The 21,354-nt window shown below is 53.4% G+C and overlaps 1 protein-coding gene across 5 annotated transcripts in view; it reads right to left on the bottom strand.

Annotated features, from left to right (window-relative positions):
* SLC24A3 (solute carrier family 24 member 3) overlaps positions 1–21,354 on the bottom strand; it is a 427,850-nt gene that overhangs the window by 168,626 nt on the left and 237,870 nt on the right. For all 5 annotated transcript variants that reach the window (XM_064475910.1, XM_064475911.1, XM_064475913.1 and 2 more), the window contains one exon: positions 3,123–3,199. In XM_064475910.1, the coding sequence (XP_064331980.1) occupies positions 3,123–3,199 (77 nt within the window). The remainder of the gene's footprint in view (positions 1–3,122; positions 3,200–21,354) is intronic.

The following is a 21,354-nucleotide window of genomic DNA, read 5'->3' as shown; positions in this document are numbered from 1 at the left end:
CACCCCACCCTGTGCAGAGCCCACCTCCTTTCCATTCATGAGTCCCTGAAACAGGCACTGGACACTGGGGTGCAGTGAAGGTGGAGATATAAGCAAGGGAGCACCCCCAGGGGACAGAGCTGGCCTGGGGCAGACGGCACCTCCTGGTGACCCTCACAACCCTCTGGCTTCCCAGCACTCCCAGGTCACCACGTGGTGCCTCCCACCCTCCCGTCCACGGCTCCCACTCACTCCAGACCCCCGGGACTCCGGAACGTCTCCATCTCTGGTCGCCGGTTGCCCGTTCCTGCCTGGAGTTCCTTTCCTCCCTTTTCCTCTGGAAAGTGCCAGCCTTCAAACCCACTCCACTGCCCCCAACACCGCCCCAGATGGACGGAGCCTTCACCGAGCTCCCACAGCATGCGGCAGGGCGGGGACCACGGCCACACTCACATGGGGCAGGTGCAGTCCAGAGGTGGGCCTGCCTGTGAGACAGTGGGCTCCCGCAGGATGAGCTGTGTCTGGGGAAGGGCCGGCATGACCACATGGCAGGGGCTCAGAGATGCTTTCCAGAAGGCTGGAAAGGGAAATCTGTAGGGCGCTCCTGTGGCTTTGACGCAGGCATTTATCCGTTTCTTGCTGGCCCCAGAAAGGCCTCGGGCTAGCCCTGGCAACATTTCTTCTTCCCTCCAATGATGCTCAACTGACAGTTCCTGCATCCGACATGTGCTGGGCATGGCGGTGGGTGGAGGGGGCAAAAAAGCCCTCATCCCCGTGCTGGGCAGCTTTTGTTGTTTGGTGCACCAGACACCGCGCAGGGCTCCTCAGGAGGGGCTTATACCCTGGAGGGTAGGATGACACAGACCTGCTCGCTGACCCGCTCTGACATGCTCTGCCCCTCCTCGCCCGAGCCTGGTCCACCCGGCATCGCCCGCCTGCATGTGGATGCCCCAGGCAGCAGGTCAGGCTTCTCTGCCTGCGTCCCTCTAAGAGGCGGATGCAGGGAGGAGGCCTGTGTGGGTGGAGAATTCTGAAGTTTGCGTGCCTGGAGCGTGGTCTTGAAGGGGTGGACCCTGCCCTCGGCCCCTCGGCTCCTTGTCCAGGGGTTTCTACGAGGCGGGGCCCTGGGCGGGGTGGACCGTGGTCTTCGACCCCAGTGATGACAAAGGGTGATGCTGCAGGCTGCGTACACTCTTTTAAGCAAGTAAGGGGAAAAGCACTTTTAGGCAGAGGGGGAAATGATCCTTTTTTGTCTACTTTTCCTTCATCCCCGCCTGGGCGTGCCCTGCCCCAGACAGCAGGGCCTGGCGGGACCCCTCGTGTGCCAAGAGCCAGGCACATGTGCCCTCCTCTGCCTTCAGCCTCCGGAGGGCCCGCGGGGCGGGGGGGGGGGGGTGGCGGGGAGGAGCACGGCCTGGGTGCGGAGAGGAGGCCCGTGCGGTTTGGGCTGAGAGTGGGGCCCTCCTGCCTCAAACGGCAAGGCGCCAGCGTGCCGACGCCTGCGGGGGACTCTGGGTCCGACAAGGGGTCTGGGTCTCCTCACCCCACAGCAGGGAAGCCTCCCCGGGGCCGAGGGGGACAGCTGGCGTCCACAGTAACTGCTCTGTGTGTGCAGCTCTCCTGCAGGGCAGGAGGGGTGCAGAGTCTGCTTTGCCATTTGGTCCTTTTAGAGAACGTCTTGGCTGCAAAGGGTCTCCTCCTGCCTTTTTTCCCCAAGGGGAGGGTTTGAGGGGTTGGGGTGAGCGGGGAAAGCTGGGAAGGGCTGACTGCTTTCGGCAGGAAGGGAGTCACGCTTAGAGCAGCTTATAGGCCCCGAGGTCAAATACCTTGCCAGAAGCCACACACAAGCAAGGGCCGGAGAACTGGGCTCCAGCCCGTGTCTGGTCTGACTCCAGAGCCCAGGTGACCTGCTCCGGTGTAGATGGAAAAGGAGGGTCTCTGCCCCGCCCCCTGAGCCATGGTGGGCTTGCGACCACAGTGGAGTCTGGTGGAAATGATGCATGTGGCTCCCTAGTCAGGGCGTTAACGGCCACAGGCCTCCTCTTATTCACCGTAACCCTCGCTCTCCCAGCCCCAGGCTGCCACGTGGAGTGAGGCGGGGAGGCCACCCGGAGGTGCTCTGGTCAACGGTCTCAGCTGGGCTAGTCCCTTGGCCACCCCAGCCCAGACACCAGACGTGGGAGTCGACGTGCCCTCTTGGAGGGGCCCTCCAGCAGAAGCGGCTGCAGCCCAGCCATCACCGTCACCACCAGCCGTCCGACCGTCCCATCCCCGGCCCGCATCCTGTGGTTCAGCTCTCCCTCCACGCCCTTTCTGAACTGCTGACCCACGGAACCCCAGAGCATCAGAAAGTGGTTACTGGGCGCGTCACTGCATCTGGAGAATGTTTCAGAGCAATAAATAACCAGGATGGAATTAAGAGCATTCCGGGGGAGAGTGAACGCCACGGGATGGGAAAGCACCGTGACGTGCCTCTCCGAGAATTTGCCCCGGGCCTCCTCGTTCCGCCGCCACTCCTTAGAAACAACTTCACACACACGCCCTCCCCAGCGCTCCACACGGGGACAGGGACGAGCAAAGGCCTTCAATCCACGGGGCCTGCAGAGGAAGCGCTGAGGCTGCGGTGGAGCCGGAACCAAGTTTTACTGACCACCTACTCTGTGTCAGCCATGGCGCCAGTGCCATTACATTTAATCCACGAACTTAACAAATACCTTGGCCCCACCGCACGCCAGGAACAGGTCTGGGAATGAGGCCACGCACAAGACAACGTCCCCGTTCTCACGTGAGAACAGTAAGCACCAAGGAAACAGCTGCATAACACATCCCGTGGTGTTCAGTGCGGTGGAGAAAGAGAAAGCCGGGTAAGGGGACAGACAGTGGCATTTTAGAAAGACTCCCCACGCAGGTGGCATTTCAGCAGAGAGAGCAGGGTCGAGAGGGGGGAGCAGGTCTGTTTGACCTTGGAGCCCAGGCTCCGAGCACGATACCAAGGAAAGAATATACACGGATCCCCCAGGGCTGCGCTGGTACATTTGGAGGTGGTCCCCCACCAGGCGTGTGAACAGGAGCGGGAAGACCCCCTGCGGGCCCTCCCTGCCCGCCCCCCTGCCCCCCGCCAGGGCCACGAGACGGGTACTCACACAGAGCACGTGCAGGACCACCGCTCCCTGTCTCCGGTCCTCGTTGGTGAAGATGTCATTGGGGAATTCGTGCAGGGCTACAAAACGGAGAGAGAAAAGCAGCTCAGTACAGGTGACATTTTCAGTGCTGGACGGCACTGCCATCCTCGTTCTAATATGGGGTCCACGAACTCGGATGAGAAAATGTTACACCTTTGTGTTCACAAAGCTCAACCTGGAATTCAGTGTTTCACGTTAGAAGCCAGAACCCCAGCAGACATTTCCAGGATCCGCCGTCCTGCCATCCCCCCTGCTGTCCCCCCTGCTGTCACTCAATGCTTCATCATTAGGGTGGCGCTGAGATCCCCACTTGTGACCAAGGGTTTGCGAGGAAACACGTGAGCTCCTGCCACGCAAGTCTGTCTTCTTACACTGCGGCAACGCCACTTCAACGTGTCAGTTTCCTTCTGTTACCTCACACGTCTCCTTGCAAACATTGAAACGTTTTCCTGAGCAGAGGTCTGTAGGCTTCACGGATGACCAAGGGGTCCGTGCACACACAGGGTGAGGGCCCCCGCTCTAAACCCTCCCTCCTTTCCCTGCCCTGTGCCCCACCTGGGCCCGGGGCCTTGGGCCTCTCACCTCTTACAACCCCCTCCCTGCCCTCACTTCTTCATCACATTTCCCTCCCCTCCCCCGGAAGTCAGGTACTGCGCAGAATCCATGAGAAACGTCCCTTTCTGTCTACCTTCCAAACCCAGGACGCTGACGGCCCCTGCAGGGCCGGCCTGACCCTCAGCCCGTGGGCACTCAGAGCCCCAGGCTTCCCGGCGCCGTCCGGCCCCCACGCACGCCTGGGCCTGCCTGACCCTGCGCCCCAACTCGTGGTTCTGTAGAGCAACAAGCGCGGCCCACGGCTTCGCCCCCCTCCCTCCTGATGCCCCTTTCGTGCGCAGGAACCCTCAGTGCCCTTGGGACGGGCTGCTGCTGACGGGCCGAGATGGGCGGGGCGAGGCTCTGGCCGCAGGACGGGTGACAGACGGGCGCAGAGATGCCAACGGCGCCCCCGCTGAGCTCGGCTCCTGCACCCGGCCCTGCACTCGGCACCCACTCTCCCCGACCCTCCCAGGAAGTGGCTACTCCCGCTTTGTGGAGCGGGAACCCATCGGGCAGCAGGACTGGACACTGTACTAGAGGGCCCACAGCTCGGGCCACGCGCCCAGTGGACCAGGCCAGGGACGCCCTCACTGCCGGCATTCCAGCACCTGGGGTCTGTTCCCAATCTTGCTCTACCAGCTGCCCTCCTCCTTCTGGGGGCTTCCTCCAAGGGGGCCTGATCTGATCTACGTTCTGCCCTACACACCAGAGGGAAGCAGGTGGGCCGGTTTTTCCTTTGCATTTCTCTGTGCAGCTGCCACGGGGCTTCTCAGCGCTGGCCAGTTCGGGGGTCAACATGAGCATTCTACGGCCCTCCCGGCCCTGGAAGTGGAGACGGGGTGGCATGCCAAGTTAATGTAGTGACCAGAGCAGCCACTGTCCTAGGAGAGCCGAAACCACGGTCTGCCCTGGGAGGGGCACCGCCTAGAACAATCCCGTGTGGGGACTGCTTATATCAGCGGTGGGGGTGGGGGTGGGGGCAGTGAGGTGGGCACTGAGGTGGGCTCTGTCACTGATGCGTGGAAGCCAGCTACTTCCTTCCTTCCTGCCCCTCCCACTGCCTCTGGGAAGAGTGATGTGGCTTTGGGCAAAAAATGAGACTGAGCGCAGCAGGTGTAGGGAGTGAAGGCCACGGTGCACCCACGCTATGCTGGCTCCATCCTCCCCACCTCTCTGCCAGGGCCTGCAGGAATGGTTTGATCAAAGGTACCTTGTCAGTAAGTGATACACTTACATTTTGATTTTAAAAATCAGGCCTTTTGGTTTTCAAATCCCCTGTTCACTCAACAGTGGGTGGAGGAGTGGAATGACCATGACTAGATGGATCCTCTGGGCATTGAGTTTTGGCAAGGGAGGGTCTCATCTAAGGTGTGTCCCCCACCCCTGAGGTCCTCCAGACGAACCTGGGACCTGGCTAGGGTTCTTGGAGAAGACCAGCTTGAGGGCTGTGCCCCTGGATGGGGAAGGACCCACAGAGCCCAGTGCTGGCTCCGGGAGGGCTGAGCGCTGTCCAAAGTCCTGGCCAAGCATTCTCTGAGGACGGGGATGGGGACGGGGATCATGACCCTGATTCTCTCCTTCAGGCTCCTCCTCCTCCCTGCTCAGGGACCCTCCGCTCTTTTTCTCTCTGGGGAGTGGAGGGCTTGGCAGTGACCCCATCTTGATCTGCCCTGGTCTCTGATCCATCACCAGCTGGAAACTCCCAGTTTCCCACGACTGGTCATGAGAAGACACCCATCCTCTATGGGAGGATTCCAGCGCGGTGGCCCTGGGGGCTGGGGGCTGGGAGCAGAGCAGCCGGCCTGGTGGGACCTTCTCACTAAGCTGAACGTGCCTGGTCAGTGGCTGGGACGAAGGGGGGGTGTGATGGGGGTCAATGGGCGGGTGGGGGAGGCGGATAGAAAGCAGAGAGTCAGTTACATGCTTTCAAACTGGCTTGCTCCCAGAATGACAACATTCTTACTTGGTGGCTCACAGCCACGCGGAAAGAAGGACCAGGAGAAGCATGCCCAGGAAGCCTCCCTGCAGGGACCCCAGCCCGCCTGCCCTTTCATTACAGCCCCTCTGTGAGAACACGTGTAGGGCTGATGATAAAACAGTGAACGGGATTCCAAAGAGCTAACGCACAGCCTGCAGAGAATGCACACACCTCATTCTCCCTCTGAGAGATGCACCATCTTTGGCAAAAAAAAAAAAAAAATCACAAGAAGAGATTTCTTTTAAAAATCGAGCTGAGGCCCTCTCCCCTTGCCCTCCAAGAGATGAGCCTCCTTTCACAGGTCCCACGTGTCCCTGTGTGCAACCAGGGCTTCCCGGGATGGGCCCCTGACCAGGGTCTGAATGCCGGCCGTTTGGGTGGGCGGTGATCCCAGAGGGTGGGAGGTGAGGTGAGGAAGTGAAGGCGTGCACGCGCGGTCAGCCTTGCCGGGGCCCCTCTGGGAGAGGCTGCAGGACAGCCTCAGGGCTGCCCGTGGTCCTAAACACCTCAAGGTGGGCCCTGCTCAGCTCTGTACCAGCCGAGTCCAGCGTGTTCCTGGGGCCAGACAAGGCCCTAGACAGAGTCACAGGTGCCTCGGGAAACCACTGGCAGTCCTGGCATGGTGATCCCTGCGTGGCCGGTGCAGTGTCTGCTGCAGCCTGTGTCCCCCACCCCTGAGGTCCCCAGACTCCCCTGGGCAGGAAGTGAAAACAGGAGGTACGTGACGTCTCTCTGAAGAGGAACGAGGGACCGTCACCTGCTCGGTGTAACTGGCGTCAGCACACGGCCGCGGGGCGTGGGGTGGAGGGGGCAGCAGGCCCCCTGTGCCCAGGCCTGTGCTGTGGGGACCCGTGTCCTGGGTCGGCACGGGAGGGCCCGAAGGTCGGCTTCCAGCAGAGCTGCCGCACTGCGACGCGGGCCCGCACAAAGCAGCGGTCCCACCGGTTAGAAGCCTGTCTGGCTCCTCCGCGAAGGGCAGTAGCAGACGCCCCTGGCCACGGAGGACGTGACTCGGGAACAGCCCTGTCACCAGAGACCCACAGGAGCAGCAGCTTCATTCCGGGGGAGGCAGGCCCCTCACACGCCTCACTTACCAGCCCCCCATTGTCAGCACCCACAGTACCAACCCATGTACTGCTTCGTTGTGGTGCTAAAGCAGTTCAGTACGATCGTGTTTCATCTTCCTAAGGAAAGGGGTCAGCCTGGGGCCCAGGAAAGGGTCCTCCATCGGGCATCTGGAGCTGGGACGCTCAACCCCAGGCGCCCGTGGTGCGGCTTTGGGGACGTGTCACTTCATCTCTGGGCCGCAGTTTGCCTGCTGGCCCATCTGAAAGTGCCTGTGGTTCCTCCTCACTGCTCCCTCGAGTCCACACACTGAGTACGGCCGGTGCATACAGCAGGCGTCTAATAAGTGTCAGCAGGAGGAAGAGCTCTGAGATACGAGACTCAGAACATTGACTGGGGATGGAGCAGGTCGGCCTGGCCCAGCTGGCCCAGCGGTCCAGGAAAGCGCCGCCAGCAGCAGCTGAGTTTGCTTCTCCGAGGCCAAGCAACCCCCTGGCCAGGATGACACACCTGGGAAACGGTGCTCTCAGAACCTGCAGCTGAGCTAAAACCAGAGGTTCCCTGTGATCCAGCAATCCCACTCTTGGACATACACCCAGAGAAAATGAATTTGAGAAGATGCATGTACCCCAGTGTTCACAGCAGAACTATTTACAATTTACAATAGCCAAGACATGGAAGCAACCTAAATGTCCATGGACAGATGACTGGATAAAGAAAATGTGTGTGTGTGTGTGTGTGTGTGTGTATACACAGACACACATATATGTACGTGTCTGTGTGTGTGTGTATATGTGTGTATATATGTAATGGAATATTACTCAGCCATAAAAAGAATAATGCCATTTGCTGCACCATGGATGTCCCTGGAGATGGTCATTCTAAGTGAAGTAAGAAGAGAAAGAAAAATACCATATGATATCATTTATGTGTTGAATCTTAAAAAAATGACACAAATGAACTTATTTACAAAACAGAAAGAGATCCACAGACATAGAAAACAAACTTATGGTTACCAAAGGGAAAAGGCCAGGGCGTCTGGGGAGGGCTAAACTGAGAGTTTGAGACTAGCAGATACAAACTACTGTATACAGAATAGATAAACAACAAGGCCCTACTGGACAGCACAGGGAACTATAGTCAGTATCTTGAGATAACCTGTAATGAAAAAGAATATGAAATCACCATGCTGTACACCAGAAACTAACACAACACTGTAAATCAATTCTACTTCAACTGAAAAATAAAGACAGAGCAGCTGGAGCTGGCCACGATCAGCGTACGGAGACAGGCTGGCCCGCTGGACTGGAAGGCCCTGCCCAGAGCTTCCTGGTCTCAGTCTTCTCATCTATAAACCCGAGTGGGGCCTTCCATGCCTCCTGCAAAGCTGACGGCGGAGCTGATGCCATCCCAGCAGCCCTCTGCTTGGCTGTGCTTTCTTGCACCCAAATCCTGAATAACCGGAGGCATTGGTTAATCAAGGCTTGAGCTAGGATGCTCACCCATCATTGGGAAGGTAACATTTTCCTGGGGCTGTCAGTTAGATTTTACATAAGAGCCCCCAGGAGGAGTTGGCCCGGGTCCGGATCCCACCTCTACTGCTCATGATTACCCTGTCCCCTCTCGGAGCCCATCTCCTTCATCTGTGAGATGGGTGTGTGGTGCATCCTGCAGGGCTGCTGGGGAGAGTACACACTGCACGGGAAACATCTCCCGCCCTGCTTCCTGGGTCCCTCCTGCTATTGCTTATCATTATAACCACAGCGGGATGCTGGTCCTGCAGGGGGCCCAGGACACGTTCCTCCTGGTGGTGGTGTTAAAATCCACTCGTCACCAGCTCCTGCCTGCCTTGCGTTGGCGTCTGTTTCTCCAGGATGGTGTTTAGTCCAAAGTTGCTGCATCAGTGTCAGCATCCAGGTAAGTGCTTCCCGTGTTCGGGCTGTTGGGGGCCATGTGGTCCACGTGCCACGCTGGGAACAGCCACACATCTGGCTGAGCATTCCCCCAAATACCTCCAAAATCCTCAAAGCCTTTTTCTGCTCCTCTCTTCCGCTCCCCCAATTTTCCTTTCTGTACATCTCACCAGCCCCGGGGAGTCGGGGGTGGGGGAGGCATAGGCGAGCAGTGCTGTTCCCATGGAAACCACAGAGCCCGGAGGGAGCGGTTCCCCTTACCGCAGCAACTGCAATCAGCGCCCAGCTTCTCTCTCCTGGCCGCTTCCCTGAGGTCTGAGTTTGATGAGTCTAAATGGCGGTTTGAAGGGGATGGAGTATTTTCTGTTCTCTTTGGAAAAGAAAAAAAAAAAAAAGAGGCAGCAGGGACTTTCGCAGCATCTTTAGACATACCAATCGCAGATTGATCAAATTGAGTTGCCCCAGATGAAGATCAGAATGTCTCAAGAGGCCTGGCTCCCTGAGAATGTTTGAGAGAAGGGAATCTGGGCCGCTGCAGCCATCATGATGCCCCTGTCTCATCCCAGGGGTTTCTCAGCACAAAATACCTAGCATATCTTGACTGATTGGACTCTAAGGGATTGCCCCAAGAACTATGGTCCTGATATTGCCCAACTGATCCCCTGCAGCAATGGGTGACTTCCTGATTCTGTCTGAGGTGCTTTCATCTGCCCTGGTGCTCCCCCAACCTTCCCTCCCTCCGCCACATAAAGCCTGCTGCTCCCTCCTCCTCTGGTTTGAACGGTGAACTTTGAGAAAATCCAGTCTGCCAGGTACGGTAACAATCAGCCTCCCACGGAGCTGACCCAACCCTCTTTTCAGGGCCCTATTATACTGTGTGAGCACCCAGTGACTTTCCAAACAAACTGCAGTCTTCTGCTGCCCACGCATACCTCAGACTCAACCACCCTGTGAGCTCCCGGAGGGCAGGAACCCCATCCTTTCTCTCTCTGTGGGCGGCACCCACCAGGTCCGGGTCCATGAAAGAGTGATCAACACCAAGTGAATGAACTCGGAAAGCCTTTCTCCCAGGACACGGCTTTTGTGTAAACTCAAGACAGAATTATTGGCTGAGAAATGACGTTGGGAGGGACAGTTCAGCAAAACCCCCAACAACTAGACCCTAACTCATGTGGTCTTTCAAGTTGTTGACAAATAGCCCATGTCCCTTTGCTCTGAGACCTGGAAGGAGCACACTTCTCGGTCCCCTGTATGGTTAGGTGGGGCCAGGCAGCTTGTTTGGTTAATGAAATGTAAGTGAAACAACATGGGTCACACTTCTGAGTGGATTTTCTTAGCCAGGGTCTGACTCACTACCTTACGTTTTCTTGTCTCAGTGCTCATGGAAACATCTATCAGGATGAATCTTCCATCAGCCTGGGTCCCTGACTGACTGATGTCAGAATCCCACTCCCTAATATGCACACTCAGTGCATGTAGCATAGGTAATAAATAGCATTTGCATTCTTAGCCATTGAGATTTGGGGCTGTTTGTTAGCCAGCATATCCAAACCCACCCTGAGCAATGCAAGAACAAGTATGTTCTCAGCATCCCCACAGATCTGCACGTGAGGCCTTGCCTTGCAGCAATTTTTGGTTTCTTCTGTCTCCTCCACTGGACTGGGGGAGGGCAGTTTAGGTCAGAGGAAATATATCCTCTATATTCCCTGTGCTGAGCCAAGTGCCTGCAACAGCACAGTTGCTAAGTAAGTGTTTGTTGCTCAAATGAACATGTTTATCATAATGGAAGGCCCCTGGACAAAATTATCCAGAAAAACAAAATCTGTGTGAACATGGATATATTCACAACTTGAGAAGTTTCAGACATTTCAGTGGCCTCCTCCTATGCTCAGTGAGGCTAAGCAGGACACAGGACATGATGCAGAAGTTGATCCAACACCCATGACAATCTCCTTATTTCCCCTCCAGAGTTCTTTCTCTCATGTCCAGATTGGCAGAAGATTTTAAACAATCATCCCACAAGCTTTTCTCCTGGAAGGGAACTGACATTCTTTGCAACTAAAGAACCCCAGTCATTAGTTACATAGACTTTTGGCCTGGCAGGGCACTGACATGTAATTTGATGAAATAGAAACATATTTCTTTATCAATAATAAAAAGCCATGGCATCCACACTGCTTATGTTTCTGATCCAGCAGCTACTGCAGAGAAGACAGTGACCCCACTAATGGTGTCATGTCTTGAGGCCACAGACGTGGCTGCAGAGAGACGGACACCTCTGCATAGGCAAGAGCCTACAACGCATTTGTTGCTCCTATGGGATCACTGCAGCTGTGTCAGTAATGAATTCTTATTAAAGGAAATGAAATATTTATGGTCAATAGCCCTGTGGTGTTCAGAACTTCATGCTCTTCTTGGATGGCTCTGTTCCTCAAAATGTCCCTTGGTGCCAATGGCAGAGGCAGAACATTTGGATGGATGAACTGGGGCCTGACCCAGGCACTGCATCTCTCATGTTCCCACGTCTGCTTACTGATCCAGAGAAATGCAGACCAACAAGCTGATGTATGCGGAAGCCTACCACATAGCTCCTTAAGATGACCTAAAATGATTGGAAGGCATGCCCATTCCTTCTCAAGCACCCTTGGAGAGGATGAGCCTGGGTGAAAAACATTCTTAGGAAAAATATAATTAAAATAGTGTTTGTTAAATGTAGCAATTCCCCACAGGAATCTATATTGAAAATGTTCACTCTATGCATTTACTTTGTTGAAGATGAAGTGCTCAATTCTAAATGACCGGTAGTTTCAAAATCAGTGGTTTGAAAAAATGTTAACTCACCAAATCTCAAATTTTAGAAGTCATCTTTGGTGTCCTATTGATCTACAGATGGAAGGTAATTTACAGAAGGCTTTGGTGAGAAGCACTGTTAAAGCTCTCCCTCTGTTTCCCCTTTCAAATCGTAATCTTTCTTTTTCCCCCAAATGTTATTCCATGATTATCAATTTTGGTGCTAAAAAAAGATCTCATCTCATATGCTCATCAGTTGACTGATTATGACTGACTGTTCGGCTGTGTCTTGGATGGGGCTCACTGCGGTAGAGCATCATGATCTATTAACAATGTCTGCCATGGTTATAAGAATGGGAATGGGGACATGTGTGCTTCTTACTTCCCTTGCTGAAGCTTTACTGAGAGGATAACTGGCTCTCCTTGCCCCGGATAATAGTGATTCCTGCCATCATTTCCTTTGAACTGCACCTGTTTTAGAGTATAAGCCATGAAAAACCCGGGGTGCAGGGGAGGAGAATTAAAAGTGCTTCAATAATCAACTACAGCTCAATTAAAAAATATTCAGAACTCAAACTGAAAAAAAAGCGTTTCAGTAGGATCCCCCAAAGACATCAAATATGTTTAAGCAGACGTATTAGGTGGTTACCCATTTATAAAACATTAGCTTGACATCTAGTCTATAACAATGAAATAACTATCTAAGAAAACTCACAACTATTTGTAGGAAGATATGTAAGTAAACAAACTACTGGCTTATTCAGTTAGCAAAATACAAGCTGTGCTCACTCCGCACTTAGTATTTGGCAACCTCTGGCCTCTCCTTGAGGGAGAAATGAAGATGTTACCCAGGGGAAATCATTTTCCCTTTTATGTTACCATGCATTAGATATCTTTTGATCATTTCCCTATGGTTTTGGGTCAATGCACTTGAAAATCTCTCTCTCTCTCTTTTTTTTTTCAGGTTTCACTATGGGTCATCTGGCACTGACCCACAGGGGCCAGCTTGGACACCCCACAGGTGCTCAGGGATTCTTGTCCCCCGCCAGGGATGTGAAAATCTTCTAATTACGCCAGAAACTCTTTTAAAGGTAGATTTGAATTCAAGGCTTTTTTTATTGGATCACTAAGTTTATGCATCCGAAGCTTAGATTCCAAATGCCATGGAGCCATCTTTTGGAAAATATCTGTCACTGAATGTGAATGAAAATTAAGAGAAGAGTGTAATTAATCCTAAACAAATAGTAATTCTTACATCCATTTTTCTCCATTCCGTAGCCCATCACTGGGCTCTATAGCTTTGAATGAAAGAGACTAAAGGCCTTTTGCTTCCAAAATGTGCTTTGTTCTCCATCTGAGCTTTCAGAGCACAGATCAAGGGTAGAAACTGATAACAAGAAAGATATCTTAAGGAAGCCATTGTGCTGTCTTGTAATTAGATGAGCAACAGCGGGCACAGTTTGGAGCAGGCAGATCAAAGCAAGGGGATCTAGAGTCGACTTGAGGTGTGTCTAGTAATTTTCGATTGTATATTTGAGTGTGCAGATGATGCACTGAGGTGACTCTGGACTCAGCTGGCTTGCTCAGAAGAGTACTGAGTTTTGTTGGAGCAGGAAGTTAAATCATTGGAGGGTCATCTCTGGTGCTGGTTTTGGGTTTTTTCCTAACAGAAGTGTGTTCTGATACACTCTTAGTCCTGGGACAGCGGTCCTGGTAGGATTTCATCAGAAAGTCTGAGTTGTTTACTAAGCCTCTTTACCTCTGGCACCTTGACCTCCAAACTCTGTCTCCCCAGCACTGGTAGCTACTGAAACCTCTGCTCAGCAAGTCCAGCCTTCCAGGTGCTTTCGGCTTTCAAGTTCCCAGGGACTGCCCAGAGCTGCCCCAAAGCATGCAAAATTTTGGGGTCAGTCAAGTATTTGAGGGGAATTCATATGCATGTTTGAATTCTTCCTTTCTGGGATGTCCCCCAATTTCCAGCTGCTCTGGGAGCTCCAAACTCTAATCTCTGATGTCTCAGCCGAATAAGATCACTGCTTTCTGCTTAAGCTCCATCTCCCATGAACGGCTCGTGCTGGGGAAAAGCCACCTGGTGTGGCCCTCGCACAGTGTGGTATCCTTCTTTCAAACTCCATAACTCCCTAGTCTCTGCTTGTTTTGTTTATTTTCCCAAGCTTTTAAACAATTACTTTCCTTTGTTTTGTTCAGAGTCTGTAATCGTTCCTACAGAAGCATTCATCCAGTGCAAGCCATTCTACCATGACTGGAAATCAAAAGTCCAAACATACACAAGATCATAACCTGCCACAGAAAATTTGCAGTAGACGAAATTCACATGCAAGTTTCCCCAAACTCGCTATTAGCTACATTAAGTCCTCCATGAACTAATGCAGCCTGAGACAACTATGTGTCCCACTGGTAAGTAACACCCTGGGGAAAGTGAAGGTGACTGGTGGGCTGGCAAGATGTGATGGAGGGTCTAGGGGGTAACCTAATTTCACACTAAGTTATATGCATAAACCAAGGTTCGGACAGAGAGAGCACTCAGCACGGTCGAGGGTTACAGGAGGAGATGCTCGGCCTTGCCAAGCCCTCAGCTGTAACTACTTCGAGGCAAAGGCAACCCAGAGATGCGTCTGTGACGGTTCTGATGTCTCCGACAGGTGATGCCTAAAGTCTCAGAGGCAAGAACGGGTGTCGGGGGCAAAGTGGTATCAGAAACCAGCTACAGCTAAGGGAGTGAAATCAGGTCCCGCTTTCTTTTGGAGATGGGAGGTTCTCTTATATGTTCCTGTGTCACGCTTTTGACTTCCCACATGAAGCTGGCAAATTGGAATTCACAACTATAGGAGGTAGGTGTTTAATAAAGGCTTTTCAAGTCCAGACAAATTTGTGAAGCTTCCGAAATAGGGAAGAAAGGTAGGCAGCAGACAGACTTTAGACTAAATCCGGCCACTACACAAAGCACATAAAAGTACTAACATTTAATCTTTTTTAATGGGGAAAAAAAGGGGGAAATTCTACTCAATTCCTGAGTTAGTTGAGACCAAATGAATAAACACTACCACTTGTGTTCAAAGTAAGGAGGAAGGAAAGCCTTCCCTTTGTTCTGGTGTCAGAATTCCATCACACTCCCTGTTACAAGCCAGCGACTGCTGGTTCCCCCTCAGAATTTAGGATTTTGTGTCATTTCTGGCTAGCTTGTGTCTTTCTATGTGCTTATATTTCATCACAGAGTTGGCTGGAGTTGAAAACACATTCAAGGAAACCCTTAAGGTAATCAACATAATTATTTAGGGGCAAAATGATGCAGAGGCAGTAGCATAAACTTTATGATGTAATCAACGTCATCATGATGCGAACGAAGAATACTGCAAACTGTATCAGTAAACAAAGGATGCTGCAACCATCAAGTCATCAGCCGCTACTGCCACCTCCGACAGTGAGCGGAGAGAACTCAGGATGCAGACGAGCAGGCAGCCTGGCTTCAGCTGCCACCCCCAGTGGTCCCCCCTGAGGGGATTCAGGACGGGAAAGCACAGGACACTAGCCCCTAGGTTTCTAGGTGCACATCAAAGGAATGATTTCAGTGAGCCCAGACCTTTGCACCTTCCCATACATAGAAAAGTGCTGAAGTCCTTAAATTGAGAGCTCTGGTTTTCTTTTATTAACAGCAATCTTTTGATGTTCCAACTACCTGGTCTTTGTTGCAAAAACTCATATATCCTGGCTTCTACCTTGACACTTTGGAGCAGTCCCTCAGAGCGATACAGGAGGCTGTCATCCTGGGCTCGAGTCCTCAGAAATGGCCTTTGAATATAAAACATACTTTCAGCTTTCAGGTGGCGCGTCTTATTTCAGTCAACAACAACAACACAGAGGCCAGAGACAAATGCAGGCGTTTACTGTCACAAACCAGGAAAAATCTTGGGCCCACTGAAGTAAAAGACTAATCAAAGACAATGAGCATCTCCTTGCCACCCCCACCACCCAAGGACTGGATTAAACGTACTCAAAGATGCTGGCCTGCAGCTCACCTGGCTTGCTGGACAGCGAGTTCACGCAGCGGGTGGTAGGATGACTCAGCCAGCTCTCAAAGGACGAAAAAGACGTTTATATCATTGCGTCCTTTGATCTTTTCTCATGTGAATGTTGAATTTGGGGCATTTCATTTAGGTCTATGGAGAAAATCTATGAAAATAATTCTTTTAAGAAAGAATCCTTTCAATGTTTGAGATCTGTGGGGGTTTTTGCTATTTAGTATTCTATGAGAGACTCTGGCATTTAAGTTTTCTTGCATAGCTCAAATAACTATGACCAGACTGTCCAACTTGACGGCATAAAATCTCCACTCTCCTAGCTAACACTAAGGTGAGGAGCGAGGCTAAGGGGCTGCTTTTTAATCTGAAGATGGGAGTGGCAACTCCTCGCGGATTCTGGACCAAGCACACAAGGTCTGGCCTAACTGCTGGCTAATCTAAGAGGCTGGTGGTCCGGCGCCTACAGGTGGGAGGGCTGGCGAGAGCTGCGGTGCCCTTCCCTGTGTCTACGACACAGAAGCCAATCAAGCGGCTTATGCTTAGCGATTTCAACCAAATGGTTCTCTCCAAGGATACAGGGTTCCTCTGAGAATGATTCAAAGGCCAAAGAGACTCTGATTTCTTTGTGCTCACAAATGCATCCTGTAATGTTAGCAAGCTTTTCAGGGACACAGGTGTCTCCCCATCCATCCGACGCCACAAGGCACGGCTACACCCACCACGCCGGTCCAGGTCTGGCAGAGGATAGCTAGGGTGCACGTAACACAGCTCTGCCCTCCTGGACTCTACAGCCCAGCTGGGGAAGCCAGGTCTAAAGACACAAACACACAAACTGGAGGACGACAGAAGGCAGGTGATATCCCCAAACATACATGTACCGTGTATGACGTATACATGTGAATGTGTACGTGTGTACACGCGCGAATGCATGTTATGCACCCCAGTGCTGACTAGCAGCTCTCCTAAAACGTAGTGGTTTAAGACCGCCATGACATTTCACTACTGTGGGTCACACTTCTGGGGGTGGACTGGCCTCAGAAGATGGTCCTTACACGGCAGCTGGAACTGGAAACGTGAATTCAGCACTCACAGCCTTTCCGGCACCCGTGCTGGGGAAACTCAAACACCAGGGGCTGGACCCACTGGGGCTCCCGGGCCCCTCTCTCTCTTCCTTGGGCCTCGTCCATGGGGACTTCTCAATGGGCTCAGAGCTAAAGGCCCGGGAGGAAGTCATATGGCCTTCAACAACCAACACTGGGACGTCACAGAGCATTTCCACCGCCTTCTGTGGGTCAGGGGTGCTTACAAAGGCCTCGGGGGGAGGGGCAGTAGACACCTGACTTCTGGTGGGGGTTGGGGAGGGACAAGATTCTGGAAGCACACGTGATCCCGGAGTCACCACTGAGACCATCTGGAAGATGCACTCTGCCACGGTTTCTCTCCCTCTGAAATGGTAACTCCATCTAAAACTACACTTACAATTTATCTGTATCTACACTAACATGGATCAGACAGAAGGTGGTATTTGGGGTCAGGAGCCAAAGCCTCAGCCTGAGCCAGAGCAGTGGGTAAGAACCGCAGGGGTAGTTGGTCCTGAGTGGAGCCTTGAAGAAGGGGAGGCTGTCGAGGAGGATGGAGGAGAGGAAGCAGGGAGTAGGCTGTGGAGGTGGGAAGGGGCAGTCGTCTGTGTTCTAAGGAGGTGGTGATCCTGCAGGTGTTTCTCCTCGAACAGACAGACAAGTTCTCCAGTGGAAACAGTGATCACTATTAAGGCATCATTGTAACCGAGCAGGACCCTGTGGGGTCTTCCCGGGACAGACCCCTCCCCCATGTCCTCTGCTGCAGCTCCTCTCAGAAGCACCCAGATAATCAGATCTCACGTATAGTTCCTGAGATTTCCAGATGTTTAAATTAAGCCACTGTCAAAGGAAAGAAATTAACTACTTGATCGAGAGCATGTGGCCCCCAGACCTTCTGGCACCTTAGGGGTTGATAGTGTTGACCGCCCCGTTCCCTCCACATCAACCAGAGGATTGTGCACAAGCTGATCCTGTCCCCTGTGACCCCCTCTCCTTCACCTGGTCTTTAAACATACTTTGCTGAAGCCCTTCGGGGAGTTTGGGGTTTTCTTGGGCGTGAGCCACCCTGTCCTCCTTGCTCAGCCCTGTGATAAATCTTTCCCCGTTCTGAGCTCCAGTGTTTTGGTTCGTTTGGCCTCACGGTGCATTGGGCACACGAACTTGCCTTCAGTAACGTCACCAGGTCACTGTTCCCCTTCTGTGATCTTTCCCTAACCTCACGGCCACCCTGACGGCTTTGTGCTTTACGGAGAGGGGAACCGAGGCCCAGTTCGCAAAGCAAGTGTGACCCGGGGGCAGGTCCTCTGAGCCAAGCGCCCTTTCTCCCACATCACGGTCGCCTCCTCGGAATCCACGTGAGTTGGGGCCCGGTTCACATTTCCCCCAGGCTCAGACACATCGAGCACCGGCTTAGCTTTGTTTCTTCCAAAAGAAAAGACTTTACCCAGAGTCTAAAAAAGCATGTGGAACTGCATTGAATTTCACGGTACATTAGAACCTAGAATGGGACCCAAGACGAAAATTGGCCAGATTTCCTGATTAGCCTTTCTCTAAGCCTCGGGCTAGAGAAACAAAACTGGAGTGCACCGCGTCTGGGATTCTGCCCCACCGCAGGCCTCGCGGTGAATAGCTTTCTGCATCCAGGGCTTCCTACCCAGACGAAACAACTTCCCAGCTGCTTCCACCCAAAAAGGGACTGGCTCAGAGTTTCTGCCTTATTTACGTGCTGGGAATGTCCACCTGCATCTTGACACTTGTCATGGGCCAAGGATGAGCTCGGAGTTGACCCACAGTCCCCTGTGACCTGAGCTACATCCTGATGGAAAGCCGTTGCCGCCTTCGGCAGGATCTCAATCCTGGGTACCAGTTGAGCATTTGCACATTTTATGGCCATGGGATGCTGGTACCCCAATATCTGCTTTGGTGTGTTGGGACCCACAAAAGTGAGGTGGAAAGAGTTGGTATCAGGACTCCCGAGAGACACCAACGTACAAGAGTGAGGTCTGATGTCGGGGAAGCACTGTCTGGCGCAGTTATCACTCCTGTGAATGCCTCTGAAAGTGGCTGGAAAGGAACCGAAGCAGGCTCGCCTGTGCTCCGCCCGCCTCCCCATGGACCATGACCACCTCCAAACGCCAGCGCCCAGGGTGTTTCCACCTCCGAGAGCCAGCACCCAGGGCTGCCCTGAGCGCAAGTCTCTGCTCACTGGAGCCTCTGCTTGGCACTGTGCGCCACCCTTCCTCCCGTCCTGGTCCCACTACCCCGTCTCTCACCAGTTTTTCCAGGGAGCCCTTTCCAAATCCAGCTCACAAGAGCGCTCATGCCAGGCTCAGCGTCTGGGAAGACGGGCTAACCCAGGAACCGCACGAACGCTGCTTCCCCCACAAACATCCCCTTGGTCATCCCGGAGGAATCCTGCACTAAATCACGGCAGGAGAGGCATCCAGACCACATGATTGCAGCCTGGGGGTGGGCAGGGAGGGAGCAACTTGTGCCCATGCCCGTGGGTCTGCACACGACAGTCCGTCCATCCCTTCCCTGCAGACAACAGGGTCCTACGTGAGCGACGCCCTTCGCTTGTCAATCCATCAGCCCCGAAGCAGCCTGTTTGTGCTCCGGGGATAAGTGCTCCTTCTGTTAGGATTCCAGCATGCCCGCGGGTCCCTGCTGCCCAAACACGGGCTGGCTGGTGTTTAGGATGGAACAGCTATAGAACCTGTTCTGAGAAACAGTCGGGAGAAGGGGAGCGGGATGCGGGAGGCAGGGGTGGAGAAACCGCACCAACCGCTACCGTGGCCGAAGTTCCCGCCGCAGGTGCCAGCCGCTGGGGCCAGGGGTGTCCCCGGGGCACGTCTCACTCGTCTGGGCTGCGAGGCCGCAGTGGGATTGTCTCCTCACAGCGTTCTCACTGGTCTTGGACACGTTCCAGACATTTCTACATTCTCCCATCGTATCATTTATTTTTTTAAAAAATCATTTTAACCAGGAAGCTCGGATCCAAAGAGCCAAACAGAACTGAATTTCTGGTTCTGTCTCGGTCTGTTGGAAGCAGGAACAGACTCAGGTGACTACAGAACACCCCGACCCAAATCTGGGTGTGGAGGGTCTGGGACGTTGGGACCTCACGGTGTAAAAGGACATGGTAACTTGGGTTTGGGGATGGAAAAGGCTGTCGTTTGCGGGGACCGTTTCTAAACAACAGAAAGGCAAGTGCCGAGACAGCTTACGCGTGCTTGTGCGGCGAAGGAGAGGTCGGTGGCTGTTACCTACGTGAGAACCGTGGTCACGGTCCGGGGCACGACCAGGCACACACAAGGGAGAAAAGCCTGGAAAACATCTTTCACACGTAAGGAGTGGACCACACACATCTTGGCCAGCCTGGCCTCTCTGGGGGGGGAACTACGCTGCCATAAAATGAATGAAATCAGCTCTTTCTAGCCCCTCACTTTTAACAAGCCTGGTGACTAGTGGGGTGGTTGCGTCCGTGGCTGGTGGAACTGGGTCCAAGGGAAGGCTCTCATGTCCATCCCTTTATAAAACACATCGAAAACCTGCTGAAGTGTGATGGCCTGGAAAGGAAAGTGAACCTCCCTCCCACAGAAGGCTGGGTCATATTCCTCGTCAAGGGGACCAGAGCCTGCAGTTTTATCATATCCAGCCCCGCGTGAAGTCAGGCAAGACGGCAGGGGCATCGCTGGGGTGGACACTGTTGGTAGGTGCCAGGACCCCCTTCACTGGGCTGGGACACCCACCTCCCGGCGCCATGAATGCTGTCTGCTGGGTGCATCCTTGTCCTGAGAACTGCCCTCGGCCCACGGGCGCCACATCACCCGAAACGCCTGGAAGATTAAGACCCTGCTTCAAGAGCAGCGTGCAGCCGATCCCCTGCCTCCAGGAGGGATAACGCCACGCTCCCCGGTCCCTGCTGAACGCGTCTCTGCTGACTCTTCCTGCCTGATCCTGCTTCTCCCACCCTCCTTCGCTTGAGAACTGTCATCAATAAGTCACTTGCACAAGAATCTCTATGTCAGGGACCCAACTCAAGACGACCCCTTGAGTTGGCTTTTGCTCCCGAGTCTCCCAGGGAATGAGGCATCTCCCTGAAACGGAAAATGCACTCCAGCGGGAGAGATGAGCGCCGGCGCTCTCAGGGATGACCAGCGCAAGCTGTGCCTCTTCTGATCCCTCAGATCAGCGCAGTGGGTCGGACCGGTGGGTCTGGCTCTGTCTGTCCCAAGCGAAGCCCCAGGCCTGAGCAGAGCTGCAGTGCAGGCTGTGTGCCCTGGAAGTGGACTGACAGCATGGAACCAGATTTGGATTTGGCACTAAGAAACATTCTGCCCCACCCCCCTCCAAACATCCCTGGAATAATTAAATTAAAACTGGGTAGGATTTCCTTCCCCCGAATCTCTCTTTGAAGTCTGAAGAGGGATTCTGGGGCCATTTTACATTTTAATAAGAACTTTATTTCCCAGATGATTCCATCACTTGGAAGGCAATGAGTCTGGACGAGCCCGTCATCCCTGCTGAGACGCCCCAAAGGCTAGAGTTCACAAAGCTCTCCGTGGTCAGTGTTGAACCTCTTGTAGCCCCGGGCCCCGTCACTGTAGGAGTGTTTCTCTAGTGGAGGGAGACACTGCCTACGGCTAGGATTAAAAATGTTTAGGAAGTTCCAATCGCATGACTGATCTGGGCAGGAGGGACTGCAGATGGGTAACCCCAGGGTGTAAG

The sequence above is a fragment of the Camelus dromedarius genome, chromosome 18 (genome assembly GCF_036321535.1).
Source record: "Camelus dromedarius isolate mCamDro1 chromosome 18, mCamDro1.pat, whole genome shotgun sequence".
In the NCBI taxonomy this organism is placed as follows: Eukaryota; Metazoa; Chordata; class Mammalia; order Artiodactyla; family Camelidae; genus Camelus; species Camelus dromedarius.
This window is presented reverse-complemented; position numbering and strand designations above follow the sequence as displayed.